We start from the raw sequence: 16,747 nt of genomic DNA, 5'->3' as shown, positions 1-16,747 counted from the left end.
GGATAGAACTCTGCAAACATCTCTGCTTTGCCAGCTGGCATCCTGTTGGGTTCTTGCAGCAGGGTGCACTCAAGGGAAGCTTCCACACTGCAGGAAGAAGGGGCACGCTCCTTCCCATTCCTGTCAGCATTGCTGCAGCAGTTCTCACAGCTGTGGGTGATTTCAGTTGCCATTTCTGACCTGCTCAGAACCAGCTTCATGATGGCCTCAAAGACCCAGCAACAGGTGAGCAACACTCATCCTTAGGGCGCTTCTGGAAATTGCTCCTTCCTTAATTCTTGTGTGGGTTTCTTGCTTTTTTGATTACTGTGTCAGTAATTCTTTTTATCGCATTGTTGAAATAACTGGCATCATTTCTGTCTCCCGTTTGAACTATGACTGACACACAGAAAAGAGATTTCTATCTACAGAAACTAAGTCGCAAGTGTTGTTTTAAATCCTTTGTCAACAATAACTGAGGCTCAGCAAAACCTCTTTGTCCCTCAGTATTCCATGTGGGCACCAGTCATCGGCATGCCCCGTGTGTCCCTCTTTAGGCTAAGCTACTTAATATAACTAAAACATTCAAGCTCAGGACAACTGATTTCTTACATCAAAATCGAATTTTTTTTTTCTTTTTTTTTTTTGAGACGGAGTTTTGCTCCTTACCCAGGCTGGAGTGCAATGGCGCGATCTCGGCTCACCGCAATCTCTGCCTCCTGGGCTCAGGCAATTCTCCTGCCTCAGCCTCCTGAGTAGCTGGGATTACAGGCACGCGCCACCATGCCCAGCTAATTTTTTTTTTTGGTATTTTTAGTAGAGACGGGGTTTCACCATGTTGACCAGGATGGTCCCGATCTCTTGACCTCGTGATCCACCCGCCTTGGCCTCCCAAAGTGCTAGGATTACAGGCGTGAGCCACCGCGCCCGGCCCAAAATCGAATTCTTTAAACTTTCTTCTATTCCAATATTCCTTACCCCAAGTTAAGGAGAGTTACCAACCATATTTTGATAATGAAAATGTAAATTGAGTTGTGGCAATGATTAATACCAATCAGAGAATATTCTCACAAATTTGTGCAGTGACGTTGCCATTGCCTGGACTATTCCACATATTTTGTTTTGGAATGCAGTGAAGATGGAGACTCAGACACTGAAGGGTAGAGTTAGTGACAGAACCCCCGCTTCCCTTGTATTGACAAGTCCACGACCTGGTTCTTGCTGATATTTTCCATTTATTACTGCAGTAGATAATTGCTCTGAAAGTGCAACACTAAATCACTCGTCATAGCCTCTGCTCCATTTCCACTGGCAAATACTTGGAAATTCATTCTTTGAGCACTGTGGCCGACAAGCTTCTCTCTGGCTGGAAAATTATTGCCACTGCCAATATCACAGGGCACGCACATGCGTGAACAGGATTCAAAAAGCAGAGCACTGGAGAGGAGTGAGGGCCAATTTCAAACAGAAAACCCAGCAAAGGGGTTAGAGGAGAACAGCCCTAACTGCAAAGTGGAGACCGACCCTACACTCTCCAGTGGCAACGTAACATTCTGGTGATTGTGGCCCGGGCAGACCTTTTTCCCTTTGTCTCTAACAGCTGATACCATAACCATAACCGTGTCACATCTCAGCACATCAGAGGCCCAGAGAGTAAGAATAGATGAAAAGACCTGTCAGGCTAGTCTGGAAAAATAGATGGTTTAGATAAACTGACGATTTAATCTCCCACTGAAACCTGTTAGGCAGAGTATCTGGGAGAACACGGGGTGTAAGATGCGGCCTAACTGGCATAACCCCTTGCTCTAACCAGCATAGGGTATGTTTTTGATGGAAAAGACAACTTCAAATACTACAACAACAAAGAGGAAGGGGGAACATGAGCAGCTCTAGAAAACATAAGATTCAAAATCTGAACCAAAACCAAAACCAAACACAAAAAACTATGGACAACACACCTAACCAGTAGGCCTGGCCACTCACGCGTAAGCACACTGTACACATACACACTGACTTCCCCCACACACACAACAGTCAGGCAGATTCCCAAACGAGGGCAAATCCAAATATCTGCTCTTTGGAATTTTCATGGCAAATTTGAGTTTAGGCAAAAGTGAAGACCTCCCTGGGGTCAAAACAATTCTCAGGAGGCAGCTTTGCTCCGCATGTAGCCAATGGTGCTCTTATATTTGCCTGAGCCCTTCACAATTGTCTGGACACCAGAATGCATTCTTCATATTCCTGGAGTTTAAATTGCTGCTAGATCTTCTTAACTGATCTAACTTTACCTATAATAGAAGCACCTCCCTTTTGGCCCCTGTACTCACTGTTCTTTCAGGAAAAAAGCATCCCACAACAGTGGTCACTAGAGGGTGTTCAGGAACGGAAAAGTAGGAAGAGAGTAATATAAACACAATAAGGAAATGCCTGTTACTCTCATATGATTTCTCTGAGACCAGGTGGCCAAGCATCCCCTAGTCTTCAAGGATATGTTTTAAAGAGAGGCCTTAATTTAAGGTACTACAATCTTTGCTCACAAGAGCCAAGTAAGACAGTGCTACCTGGAGGTTGCTACAGGACTCTTACTCAATTTATCTGAATCCTAGGTGCTCTTTCGACCTCTCTGACTTCAGTCCTTCTGAAGTCAGATCACCCAGCTTCTCTGATGAGTGACTGGTCATTTTTAAAGCATGTGTGCAGTAGTCTTCAAGAGGTTTCTGCCTGGGCATCACAGATCAGCACACATTTGCTCATACACATACCAGGTGATGAGAACTCAACCACTGCAGATGCAGAGCCATGCAAATAAAGCCACCCAGCAAGGTCACCTTTTCTTCAGATGTCCCAGTTTCAGGATGATAGAATTTGCAATATTAAGTGTTAGCAGGCCTGGCAATAACCAGCTTTTGCTTCTCTTCCTCAATGAGGGACATGTCAGAAACAGGCTTGACACATAGGCTCTGCTCATACAGGAAAATGATATCAGTCACTGCCCTCAGCTCCAAATTTCTGTGCTTGGAACCTACATTATAACCTAGCTCCTAATCAAACTGGCTTCTGCTCCAGCTTAGTTTTCTAGGGCATTCCCTCTAAGCTGCCTCAGTGAAACCAGTAAGAGCCACTGGATCACAATTCTAAGTGCAGCAGTGCCTAAGAAGGAAGGAGTCCCACAGGAGAAGAGAATGAAGGGAGCGAGGCAGGAGATGATAGGACTCCTGGACAGTCATCACATCAGTAACACAGCTTCAGAAAGTGTGGACTTGGAGGAGGGGAGAGAAAGAAACAAAATGTCCAATAATTTAATGGCAGAGCTAGAAGAGAGCATTTACAGCTATTCCAGGACTCTCCAACAGAATGCTTTTCCTGGATGCACAGACATTCATAATACTGGTAACTCTCATCAACAGCTCTGGCATGTACACGTGGTCACAGTACCCTTCGTACAGCACAGGAAGAGGACACCAGGATGCCCGAGAGACATCTGGACAGCACACAGCGAATAGAAAGGCTGAACACCCCCCACAGAACCCCGTTAAAAAACAATGTTTGTCTATTACAAAGTCATGTTTTCCATTTTTCCGCTTTATAAAGTCAGCGATGCTGGAGGGTGTCTAGCGGAATCCGTCCTCCAGGAATGAGTGCAAAAGGGGAGCGCACGGCTCAGGGACGTCCCTTCAGTGAGCAATGGAAGGACTGGCTGGAGGCCTCCCATCCATTTCGGACAAATACACACATACAGAAAAGGATTATTGCCAGCTTGTGTACTTTCACAATGTGATTTTTGTATTTCGAAAGCTTGAATTGTCCCTGCAAGAAAAAAATGAGAGAAAATAGAGTGTTCAATACAAGGATCATCTATACAGAACTACACATACACAGGGGGAAAACTGATTCGTCAGCCCTCAGGGTCTCCATGACATATCCCGGGACCTGCTTCACTTGCCAATCTAATGCCAAAAGGGCAACCCACCTCCCATGTCCCTTGTACAACTTTGATTCAATTTTTTGCAACAGAAAAAGATTGGAAACAATTCAAATGCAGATCAAGAGGGGACTGGTTAAATATTAATGCTAGGGCACATTCATAGGAATAAAACAAGGAAGCTCTCTACTTTGCTGTGCAAAGGGCTCCAAGATAAACTGATAGCTTAAGGGGCAGTGTGTACGTTTGGTATGCTACCTGTGTAAGTGGGGGTAGAGAAACAAGGTTATAGGCTCATATTTGCTAACATATATGTTACAAAACTTTGCAAGGCTACACGGGAAACCAACAACAGTGGTTACCTGGGCAGTGGAGGTGGAAGGGACACACTAGAAACCGGGCAGCCTCAGGAGACATTCTCTTTCTCTCCCCCTTTCTTTTTCTCTAACACACACTTTTGAAAAACTGATAACAGGTGGTTATCTTACATGAACAAAAAACCAACCAACCAACCAAATAAAAATCCTCAGTTTAAAGCTTAAAGCTGCTTACAGAAGGAAAGGATATTCTAGGAGGTAAAATGTGGGTACCTTTCAATTTCTCTTACTTTAGAAACATGGCTCTACTTCTTGAAAGTGTGTGTGTCGGGGGTATGTATGTGGGGTATGTGCTCTCTTAGTTGCCTTTTACTGGATATAGACAGGCTTGGCCAGCCACTAGTGACCCTTCCTGTCCCATACTAGAAATCTAATGACGTCTTAGCAGGTCCTGTCACCATCTGAATCTCAAAATTTCAGAGCTGGCAAGGACTTTAAAGGCCACCAGGGGCCGGGCGCGGTGGCTCAAGCCTGTAATCCCAGCATTTTGGGAGGCCGAGGCGGGTGGATCACGAGGTCAAGAGATCGAGACCATCCTGGTCAACATGGTGAAACCCCGTCTCTACTCAAAATACAAAAAATTAGCTGGGCACGGTGGTGCGCGCCTGTAATCCCAGCTTCTCAGGAGGCTGAGGCAGGAGAATTGCCTGAACCCAGGAGGCGGAGGTTGCGGTGAGCCGAGATCGCGCCATTGCACTTCAGCCTGGGTAACAAGAGCGAAACTCCGTCTCAAAAAAAAAAAAAAAAAAAAAAAAAAGGCCACCAGTTGCTGCCCTTGCCCAGTGATTTGGACTTCAATTTGTCGGAAATTTTTACCTGGATTTTAGAGTCATTATTTCCCTTTGATTATAAAGGGACATTCTAGATGCTCTGACTTTGACTCTTTTTTTTAAAGATAGTATCTCACTATGTTGCCCAGGTTGGTCTTGAACTCTCAGGCTCAAGTGACCCTCCTGCCATGGTCTCCCAAAGTGCTGGGATTAAAAGCCCAGCCTGACCTATCTTAAAATTGTTATAATTAACGGGACATATGACAATTGGTTCAGAGTAAATATGTACTAAGGAAAGAATATGCTCAGCCCAGCCAAACAGCAGTTTCTTTCTATTACTGGCTAACCAGTTTTTCTCCATGATGACAGTCAGGGGACAGTGACCAACAGTCCCCACTACACAGAGAATGACTCCAGACAAGAACTGAGACAGGACACTGGAGCTGGTATAGGCAAACTTGGGCTGGGAAGAAACTGATGCTATCTCCAAAGTCCACTGGTATTTTATAGCTGGCATGCATGACCGTGTGGTTCATTCATCAATGGCTACTTAGCACTTCAACTATTTTCAACTAAAGAGCTGAAGGTTGAAAATCAAGTTAATAGGATGGTCATCTTTTTAAAAGGCCAATGATATTTTTTAAAAAACTCCTTTCACGCTTATTATTTTTTTGTCTTTTTGTTTTTTTCCTTTTTGTGGAGAACAGGGTCTCACTATATTGCCCAGGCAGGTCTCAAACTCCTGGTCTTAAGCGCTATCCTCCCGCCTCTGCCTCCCTAAGAGCTGGGATTACAGGTGTGAGCCATAGTACCCAGCTAAAAAACTCTTTCAAAAGGACAGACCCCTCTGAGATGCCAAAGTAGCTAGCAAAGGATAAGGAACATATCTGATCATAACACAGAGAAAAGCAAGCATAACTGATGTGTGTATGTGTTTGATTTCTGAGTTCTCTTAGGGACAATGTGCTGTATTAGAGTGCATTACAAAAGACACTTTTTTTATATCTACACTTAATACGAAAGTGATTACACAGGAGCAGATGGCTCCGTTCCATTTCTTCCTTTTTACTGGCACCCCTATGCCCATCTAATCACTGGATGCCAGAAGTCTATCAGTAGGGAGTCCACTCTTCTTAAAAGAGAGATTAGAGGCTGGGCATGGTGGCTCACTCCTGTAATCCTAGCAGTCTGGGAGGCCAAGGTGAGCGGATCACCTGAGGTCAGGAGTTTAAGACCAGTCTGGCCAACATGGTGAAACCCCATCTTTTAATAAAAAAATAAAAGAGAGACTAGAAAGGCAGGGCTATGGGAAGGTAGGAGCAGAGATGTGCTGACTTGGAGAATTCTCCATACTGAAGTGACGGAGATGGCAGCCAAGTGTCTGGCCTCAACTCTTTCAGCTGTTTAGTGACGGAAAGAGGATTTCTGGGTAATCATTACCATAAGCAGGTCATCTTATCTTCTGGAATTCCTCTACTGTGTTAGGTGGGCCAGAAATAAATTCTTACTCTGTAACAGATAAACTGGATAGCTCTAAAAACACTTTCTCATTCAGATATTTAGTATTTTTGTTATTATAGACCACTTTATTATAGTCAGAAAACCTAAGAAGTCATATCATTCTGAGGTCCATTTGCAACATGAAAAGGGGAGAAGAGTAAAGGAAAAGCCAGTAAAGGAAAATAGTTGAAGAGCTAAGTAGCCATTGATAAATGAACCACACGGTCATGCATGCCAGCTATAAAATACCAGTGGGCTTTTGAGACAGTATGAGATAGATTTTCCTCCTAAATCAAACTGGAGAAACTCAGCTAGATTCTCCAGTTTGATTTAGGAGGAAAACAGAACAGCAAGTAGGGGTGGCCTGCCCCTGACAGTGACAGGCTAACACAGGCTGGTGGCAGTTAGGCCCTATGGCTTTGGTCCAGCCTTTAAAAAAGTGGGTTGAGAGCAGCCTGATGCCAAATTTAGTCTGAGGAATGTGTTCACCTCAGGCCAGCTGGGAAGTGATACTCCATCACACCTCTCACCCTGGGCTCAGCGCGCAGAGAGATTAGAAGGCAGGGAAAGGGAGAATGTAGACAGGAAGGGGCAGAGGCCACAGGTGACCCTTTAAAAAACAATATGCTTCTGTTCTTTTAAAAGCAAACTAAAACTGAGCAAATCCATAGTGAGCTCCTGAAAGCTAGCCCTCCAGCAATCTGGCGAAGCTGTGATAGTGCATGGGCTATGCTTAGGACGCCAAAGAGGACACAGAAGCTGACGATCCCACAATGCTGGAAGAAATCAAAAGAATTCTTTCTCTACTTCGTATTCTTTTGTACTGACGATATCTCAAAAATATCCGAGAGCCCCATTCAGAATGGCTTCCACCTTCACGTACCCAGATATCTTGGGGAAAATCGCTGTCCAAATACTCGGAAACAGCTTTCTAATCTGCTCTACCTCAAAATGGTCACCTTTCAGTTCTTTTCAGAAATAGACAAGTTCCAACTCTGGAAACAATGAAGTAAGGCAGAGATTAATTCCTGAAATGGACAACAGAGGGGCAAAGCGGTCACTCAGAATGCCTCCCCTCTCTTGGAGTTACCTGCCACTGTGCTGGTGCCTGGCAAGGGCACCTGAGTGATTCTGGGTTCTCAGGTGAAAGCTGGGAGTCATCCAAGGAGGAACGCTACCTATGTCTCTGCTCTGAAGAGTGGCTCTGAGGGGGTGCCGTAGACCTAAGTGCATATGGTCTTCAGAACATTCTTTGGCTAGCAACTGTTCACCTCAGGCCAGTTCTGGCTTCCTCTTCTCTCCCTGCATATTTGGTAATGCTGCAAACTCTTTCTAGTTCCAGTGAGGTAAATTCCAGTCTCTCCTCTTCAACTTTATTTTATTCCAATTTCATTTCCCAACAATACAGATTCATTGTTCTGTGTATAGCAGCCCAGATGGCTAAGTAATCAGAATCCTTTCCGATCAGCTCACTGAGACTTTTACTGAAGTCACAGTTAAAAGGGCTATCCTTATTTGCAACGGAAGTCAAATGAAATTGTCCTAAAATACTAGCAATCATATGTAATTACATAAAATAGCAGATAAATTCAGGAAAAGCATTTATGATTCATGAAGAATTATTTAAATAGCAGTTTTTCTACCAAATTTCTTTAGAGATCACGATCTATTTGGAAGAAAAGAAAAGGGAGAGAGGGAGAGAAGGCTAAAATGTTAAGGGGCCTTTAAAATGGCAGACCCAACAAACATAAGCTAGGCATGCAGATCTTCTCAGAACACCCCTTCCACTTACAGTGAGGTTAAATCAAGAGATGGAACGTGAAGTCCTTTTCAAGTCTATTAAGATAATGAAGTGAGTGGATTTTTAAAAATTCATTTTTCCCCTATTTTCAGAATTTTTGGTTTAAATTCAAACACTCCTCATGGACTTCCAAGCCTGTACTTAAGGAAAATACCTAAACCATGAGTGTTCTCTTCCTCTGCCTCCCACGCTGTATGAAAAAGATATGGGGGGCCACAAAGAGACCATACAATGGCAATTATGCAAATATGTGGCTTTTTACAGAAATTCAAAGATATTTTTCCTAGGGAATTAGCGTCTGTCAAGAGGGGAGGAAGCCATTTTAAGTTTTCTTCCATTCTGACCATTCTACTTTCATTTTAACAACTTTTTTTTCACTGAACCTCAGATGCCATCAATTTTTAAAAGTACATCATTTTATGTATTTTAAGAAGTAAACACTGCCCATTACACTATAACAAAACCCTTTTAAATCACATTCACTGTAAGCATCCTATTTTTGGGGGTGGGGAGAGGGGACAGAGTCTCATTCTGTTGCCAGGTTGTAGTGCAGTGGTACAATCTTGGCTTACCACAACCTCTGTGTCCTGGGTAGCTGGGACTACAGGCACCTACCACCACATCCAGCTAATTTTTGTATTTTTAGTAGAGATGGGGTTTTACCACATTGGCCAGGATGATCTCTATCTCTTGATCCGTGATCTGCCTACCTCAGCCTCCCATAGTGCTGGGATTACAGGTGTGAGCCACCCTGCCCAGCCAGCATCCCAATTTTAAGAATATTCAAAGCCTTACAGAAGGAATAGGGTTGAAAAAATATATATATTAAGAGCCAAAATAATCTTAGAAATAATTAAATATGGCAGTATTTTTTAAAACAACTCCATTATAGCACCAGGCTTCTGAAAATTTAACTTACTATCTTATTTCAAATATTGACAATTTTTAAGCCTACAAATCAATGGTTTATCTACTATTAGAGCTCGTACCTTGTTCCTCCCTCCTTGTGTATACTGGCAGCCCTCTTGGAATTCTATGTTGATTCTATATACCTATATATACAGACACTTATATATATGCACACACACATACACATATATATTTAGAAGCAGGGTCTCACTATATTGCCCAGGCTGGCCTTGAACTTCTGGGCTCAAGTAATCCTCCCACCTCTGTCTCCAAGTAGGTGAGACAATAGGCATGTGCCATGATACCAGGCACTAACAGTGACTATATTTTAAAGAGAAGCCTTTTAAATTTTAAACCACCAGAAGACTGAATTTACAATAAAGAAATCAAACTATCAAAACAAAAAGGTATGGGTGGCATCACCTGTGTGTGTAGGAACTCTGCAACTGTGTTTTATCTGTATATCATATCCACACCCCAGAGCTCTCAGGCCCCTGGCCACCTGCTGCTGTCCCTCAGTGTCATCTTGTCTCTTCTAGCCCATGTGAGGGATGCAGGTCTCCTTTCTGGAAAACCCTCAGCTCCTTCTTGGGAAGGGGGAATTGTGTGGTAGCTCCTGCTGTGAACATGTTCTGTTCCAATTTCAGAAATACTCAGTTTCTTAGGGATGGTAGTGGCAGGGGTAGTCTGATGTCCAGGAAAAGGCTCTCATCTCCAGCACATGCAGATACTGGCCTTGCATCCATTCTTCTCATTCAGAATAAATTTACTCAGCTCCCTCTGCTACAAAGACAAACATGGACTTGATACTCTCCTAACTGAAATACAAATATTCCCAAAGTCAATGCTTTAGTTGTCCCAGCTTTGAATCCCAGTGCCAGTACAGTTGTGCTGGTCTAGTGAAAGAACAGCTTGGAACTGTCACTTACACAGTCCTGAATCCCAGCCCCTGCTACTGACACTGCTGAAACCCTGAATTTATTTTACTGTTTCCTCACAACTGACAAATGACACCAGCATACAGGAGACATACCTCTCATGTAACTCATGTTGGGGCCTGTGGAACTGCCCTTTTAGTCACAGACATTGCCAGATGGCTTAAAAATGGCCACATTTGAGCAAAAGAAAGCCCATCTGTGGCACATTTTTACCATCATGAAATGTTAGCATCAAAAGAGAGCTCAGAGGCTTGTTCATCCATGGAGCCTCATTTTCCAGAAGGGAAAGTAGGGGCATAATGAGGTGAAGTGGCCTGCTCAGGGGTTCACCAGGAGACATGGGACCCAGGGAGGATGAGAATCCAGCAGTTTGGGACTCACATTCTTCTCTGAGGCTCTATGGTGGCAGAGGCAAGTTTGGGGATAAATGGGAAGAGGGCATCCCCTTGGGAAGAGGGGTCCTATGGATGAGAGGTATATCACAGGGTTACAGAGAAGATAGACAAGGCCCTACCCTGAGTGTGAGAGACAGAGGGGGAGCGTCCGATCAGCGGCCGCTGCTGTTCACCAGGCCATGAAACTCCTCCCAGGCCCTGGCAAACCAGAGACAAAAACACAACAGCACATTCAGATCAAAAGCTTTTGAACACAGAGAGCAGACACAATAACCCCACATCCCCCTTCAGATGCCCTTCAAGCTAAGTGGAGCCACAGGTACCTGGGAGCAGAGCAGCGAGGTCCCAACTGGACTTTCCGAGGAGCAGGGCAGCCTACCCTTCAGGGCCAGCAGGCACTTCTGCTTGTTTCACTTGGGAAGTCTGCCCCTGTGCCCTCAAGGATTTGCACCAGTGTTCCTTCAACAAGGCTCCAAGGGAGGCCAATGAGGTCAGAGCTGAAGCTCAACTGTCACCGGAAACACTAAACACTTCCAATTTACACTGGTACTCCTTGTCCTTTCTGCCTTGGGTATGTGGGCACAGGTGGTAGAAACCATTTTTCTTCATTAGGCCTCACTCTGAGGGTAAAGGCCAGTTTCCAACAACATTATGATGTCTAAAGATGCAAGGAGAAAAGTATACACATTCTCTGCTTTCGTATTTCCAACCTTCTAACGCTTCTAAGCTCAAATCTTAAATGTGTCCGTTCCACCTGCTTAAGTACCTATGAAACTACTATCTGAAAATTTAAAGTCACGGCAGTTCAAAATTTCCAGGGAACAATGCCATTACAACTTTCATGCTTATTAGCTTAATTCAGAAATTAGGGTTAGGAAGGGTTAAGAAATGTGACAGAAGGGGTATGTGGCCTCTCAGAATGGTGCTCCAGAGAAAAGGCCCTTGGTGACTGCCGGACTAATCACAGGAGAAAACTAGACCCCCTGTGCTTCTGGAGGCTCTAACCCAACTCAAGTGCTCTCAGGGGAGGTGATTTCCTAAGCCCTAGCCACTTTTCAGCCCCAAAATCTGATGAGTTCCTTGGGAATTATATATGAAGTATGGTGCTTCCAAGTCTGAAGTTCCTCATTATTATTAACTCCATCCTTGGTTTAATTTGGTGACACAGTACCCAGTGTGACAATCCACCACATCTACTTTTTACAGGAGGTAGAACTGCAGTTCATGGTTTCTTCGGAGAATTATTACCAGAGCTTCCAGTGTAAGTGCTAACTAAACTCAGGAAAAATCTAAGACTGCCAAATGAGCATGCCAGTCTTTGTCAATTCTCAAACTCAGTGTCCACAGCAAGACACCTGACACCTGTTTCAGAGCTCTTTCTGGAAAGATGGTGATGTGATGTACTTTGTGAATCCCTGAGTGACATTAGAAGGCAATCTCATGCTTTACTCCAAATGAAGACAAGGGCAAAGCAAAATCCAATGCTTTGGCAATGACTCAGGGAAACCCCTCACTGTAACGGTGAGATTTAAATTCCTTTTTAAACCACTTAGGTGTCAACGAGAAATTACATGGCTGTGTTGAAGCTACATGTTATTTATCCTTTTGTTTCCAGGAAGGGCCATCCTTACACTATCCTATATGGAATGGTTCTATGAAGAACCTGAAGAAATACAGACTTCACCGCTCCCTTCTACTCCATTCCAGTATTACATTTCCCTCCCAGTTTCTTCTTTAGTATCTTCACTATATGTTAAACCTCAACATGAAGAATCTGGGTTAAGAAATTTCCTCACAGCTGCATGTGGTGCCTCATGCTGTAATCCTATATTTTGCGAGGCCAAGGCAGGTGGATCACCTGGGGTCAGGAGTTCGAGACTAGCCTGGCCAACATGGTGACAACCCGTCTCTACTAAAAATACAAAAAAAATTAGCTGAGCATGGTGGCAAACACCTGTAATCCCAGCTATTTGGGAGGCTGAGGCAGGAGAATTGCTTGAACCCAGGAGGGAGAGGTTGCAATGAGCTGAGATTGTGCCATTGCACTCCAGCCTGGGTGACAAGCGTGAAACTCTGTCTCAGAAAAAAAAAAGAGAAAGAAATGTCTTCACATGGATTTGGTGGAAATAAAATAGTGGGCCATAATTTTTGGTGTAACCCCTCTTATTCTCATAGGCCAACAGCTCAGCCAAGAGGCAAATCTACAACCTAAAACTAGGTGTGAATAGTCTAGTATTTTCCATCTGGCATTCCAGGCATATTAGGTAATATTAAAACTTTCTTCTTTGAAAGGTAAACAAAGAACAAGTTAAATGTAAAAAGTGTCATATGACTGGAGTTTCTAAAAACAGAAAAAAATTACTGAGATTAATATGACCAACAGGGAATTCTGAAGAGATACAAATGACAGAGGAACAAAGAGCTCTTTTAAGATGACTCTTGTCCCATCTCACGTACCAGAAAGCAAATTCACACCTCCCCTACCTCTGTCCAAAGCCTACAAGGATCGTAGCCGTGCACTCACCAGCTCTCAATACTTAGGGAGGGGCTCAGCTTCCTGCTAATCTGGGCTCTCTTTGCTTTGACTACCAGTTTGGTGGTACATATTACAGATGCAAAGCCAGGCCAGCAATTATGCTGGGGGAACCTGGTGCACTGGACTATGATTTAGCCATGCCAGAAGGGATAGGTTGGTCCTTGCCTATATATTAAAGTTCAGTGTTGAAATGCAATGGTATCTAGATGTGGGGAAGTCCCCACAATTTGACCTGTCTCTCCTCTAAGATAAAGGAATAAAGAGGAATCACCCACCTTCCACTCCCTCTGCAGAAAAGCCAGGCCAGTCTTTCCCAATGCTGGAGCCCTCTATGGGTAGCTGACCTGTTTTCCTTTTCCATTCCAGGCTAGATGCACAAAAGGAATCAGTGGGACTAATCCAAAGAGGAGTTTCTTCACAAAAGAGAGTGCTGTTTCACATGGCTCCGAGCCCAGTTTGATCCTGGTGGCCCCATGATTCTGACTGTATTATGAGATTTCTCCTCAAAGCAGAGAATATGGGGAACTCACATCTATGAAAACTCCACTAAAAGTTGGTCTCACTAAAAGGAGCCATGACCTGAGCAAAAACTCAGTTTAACAAGCTGTCCACGTCTTAGGGGTGAACTGTCAGCAATAAACAAAGAGCAGGAGCCCTCTGCAGCACAGCAGCTCATCACCAGCTCTGTGTGGCCTACAGTGCCTTATAGCTCACTGAGGGGTGCAGCAGGAAAAGGCCACAAGTAGGGTGACTGGGGAAAGGGTGGAAAAACCCAACGGTTGAAGAAGGACCTTGGAAACTGGGCCAAAAATAGCAAACAGGAATCAGGAACACCTGACTGAAAATCTAAGCCACTCCTAAAAAAAACTCCCCTCACCACCAGCAGCCCTATTTCCAGAGTACTTGAATGAGAATAAATGTTGGCTCTTTCGTCCTTCATTTTCCTTGGAATTATTTTTTTTTTTTTGAGATGGAGTTTCACTCTTGTTGCCTTGGCTGGAGTGCAGTGGCACAATCTCGGCTCACCGTAACGTTCTCAGGTTCAAGCGATTCTCCTGCCTCAGCCTCCTGAGTAGCTGGGATTATAGATGCCCCGTCACTACGCCTGGCTACTTTTGTATTTTTAGTAGAGATGGGGTTGCTCCATGTTGGCCAGGCTGGTCTCGAATTCCTAACCTCAGGTTATCCACCCATCTCGGCCTCCCAAAGTGCTAGGATTACAGGCGTGAGCCACCTCACCTGGCCTCCTTGGAATTCATAAGACTCAGTAGCTGCTGTTCCTTGGCTCAAACAAAGCCATATCCATGGAAGAGCCACAGGGAATAGACAAAGCAGAACTAGTTCTGACTTTTGTTCACACTGGCAAGGGTCAGAAGGGTCTCAAGGTCAGTTTGGTGCTTTCTAATCGATTCTTACTCCGGGAGGTGACATCAAGTCTATCCCCTGGAGCAGTTACAGTACAGCTGAAATGAAGGTCAATGCACATAACATGATTTTTGAAAGCATAAGGGAAAGGCCAGACAGGGTAATTCTTTGACAAATACTAAAACATAGAGAATGGGCCTTTCCATATTCCAGCAAATCTCTCATTTTATAGGTACTTCAACCAATTTTGAATATGTACTAAACAAAGATGCAATGACACAAACACCCCTAGAATGCTGAGACCACAGTGCTAATCCTAATAGGTGTGATGCGGGATCTTGGGCCACACGGAGACCAGGGGGAAGGTCAGGATAGTACAAGCACAGGGTATCATTGCCAGAGTGGAACAGCCACTCTGGAAAACTCAACCTTAAATCCACAGCCACTTTCACAGATCCTCTCAGGCAGCCTGACCCAGTGTTTGTAAAAAAAAAAAAAAAAAAAAAAAAAAAAATGATTGTTTATTTTTGTTTTTGGTGGTAGCTCCTAAGAAATCCTAAAGTAGCATGAGGCTTGCTGAAACTCTACATGCAGGTTAGGGGCCTAAAGGCCAAGCTGCAGCACATACAAGCTAAAGCCACAAAGCACACAAGGGGTCCGTATGTGCTACAGTCAGATATCCTACAGAGCAAACTCACACGGGATGAAGACATTGCCCTACCCCAGATCCTGATGCACAGTAACACCGGGCCCAGGAGAAAGGGAAGGGCTGTAACCATGAGATCTTGCAAGCAGGGCTAACTCAAAGAGGAAGATGTCCTGGCTCCAAAGGGAAAGCAGAGGGAGAAGGCTGGAAAAGAGCTGTGGCTTGGGCAGCTTTGGCACCAGCGAGAGAACCCCATTAGCACAAAGCACAGAAGCTATATACACACAGCCACGCAGACGGAAGCAGGGATTTACCTCCAAGTAAGAGATTTCTCTGAAGTAAAGGCGAATGGAAGTCAGCGAAGCAAAGGCCAAGGATCCCCCTTTCCAACCTGAACAGACCTTCAAGCTGAATTCTAAGTCAGAAATCACTCTGTTCTGGTCATCGGCGTGACTAGATGGGAACTCAAATTTAATTACCAGAAAATGGGGTCTTATTTTGAAAGCTAGATGTCACCTTATTATGTCAGGCCTCAGCAGTCCTGGAACAGAATACCACATGACACTACACAATGGGCTTATGAAAATGAGGCTGCATTCCCCGGATGGCCCTCCATGGAAAAGTCTGTGCCATCCCTTAATATGGTGACAGTGAGTCCGAAAGGCCACATCTTTGATGCACCATAAAGAGCAAGAGCATGAGACAAGCTAGTTTAGCACCATTTATTAAGTGATCTCAGCTGTTGTTGTAGCTGCTGCGTGTCAGCCTGTTCTTAAAACATAAAATGCTCTTCCAATTCCTCTTGTCCAGGACAGAAGGATCTTCCAGGTAGCACGCCAACAGAACAAGAGACTCCGATGACGCCAGCTTCAATGATGGTGCCATCCAGAGAGGGAGAGGGTCATGGCACATTCAACCGCGGCTTCCAGAGGTTTTGAAAAAGGAGCCTTTGGGGGCCCAGCCTGCCTGGCATTCTAGTGGAAGTGCAAAAGGTTGGCTCATTGGGAGAGGAAAGAGAGGGGGATGTAAGGGAAAGTAGCATCTGGGTCTCAAAGAGGGTTGGTTTTCTGGTCTCTACAGCTACAGGGCTGAAGTCCCAGAGGCAGCTGGATAAAGCAGAGAGCAGCAGGCCAGTCTTTCTGATAGACTCAGGCAAAAAGCCCACAGGCTCTCCTCAACTCTGTAAGGATGTGTACACATGTTTCTACAAAAGTCACGAAGAACTATCTTATGGTATTAGAAAGGGAGAACAGCAAAGAAGGGGAGAATTGATGAAAAATACCTCTTTCCCTCTCCTATCCAGGTGAACAGCTTATTTTGGGGGTGAGTGGGAGTGGGGGATATTTAGAAACCTTGAAAACAAGAATCCTAGAAAAAGGTGTAGATATCTCCAGCCTGGACTGAATCTGGCGAGAGGTCAGAAGCTACTTCTATCCCAGAACAGAGAATAAGAAAAATGTGCCTAGAGAAAAACAATGCTAACATAGGACTGCTAAGGCAAGCAACCAGGGCCATGGCTGATTAGCAACTGTTGGTGACTATGATGAGTCATCACTAGCTGTTTGATCATGGACCAACTCCCATAGCAGGGTTCCCACTTAAAACCTGG

The 16,747-nt window shown here is 44.4% G+C and overlaps 1 protein-coding gene across 3 annotated transcripts in view; it reads right to left on the bottom strand.

The window, feature by feature from the left end:
• Positions 1-1,194: 1,194 nt before the first annotated feature.
• Positions 1,195-16,747, bottom strand: part of EIF4E2 (eukaryotic translation initiation factor 4E family member 2) — a 31,612-nt gene continuing 16,059 nt past the window's right edge. The window contains exons 7-8 of one of the 3 annotated variants that reach the window (XM_008999708.5): positions 10,711-10,789; positions 1,195-3,786 (exon numbers count right to left, since the gene is read on the bottom strand). In XM_008999708.5, the coding sequence (XP_008997956.1) occupies positions 10,744-10,789 (46 nt within the window). In that variant the 3' untranslated portion in view covers positions 1,195-3,786; positions 10,711-10,743. Of the gene's footprint in view, positions 3,787-10,710; positions 10,790-15,846; positions 16,113-16,747 lie in introns of those variants that run through there. The other 2 variants (XM_008999709.5, XM_002749901.6) reach the window with 2 other exon arrangements.

The sequence above is a fragment of the Callithrix jacchus genome, chromosome 6, assembly GCF_049354715.1.
Source record: "Callithrix jacchus isolate 240 chromosome 6, calJac240_pri, whole genome shotgun sequence".
In the NCBI taxonomy this organism is placed as follows: domain Eukaryota; kingdom Metazoa; phylum Chordata; class Mammalia; order Primates; family Cebidae; genus Callithrix; species Callithrix jacchus.
This window is presented reverse-complemented; position numbering and strand designations above follow the sequence as displayed.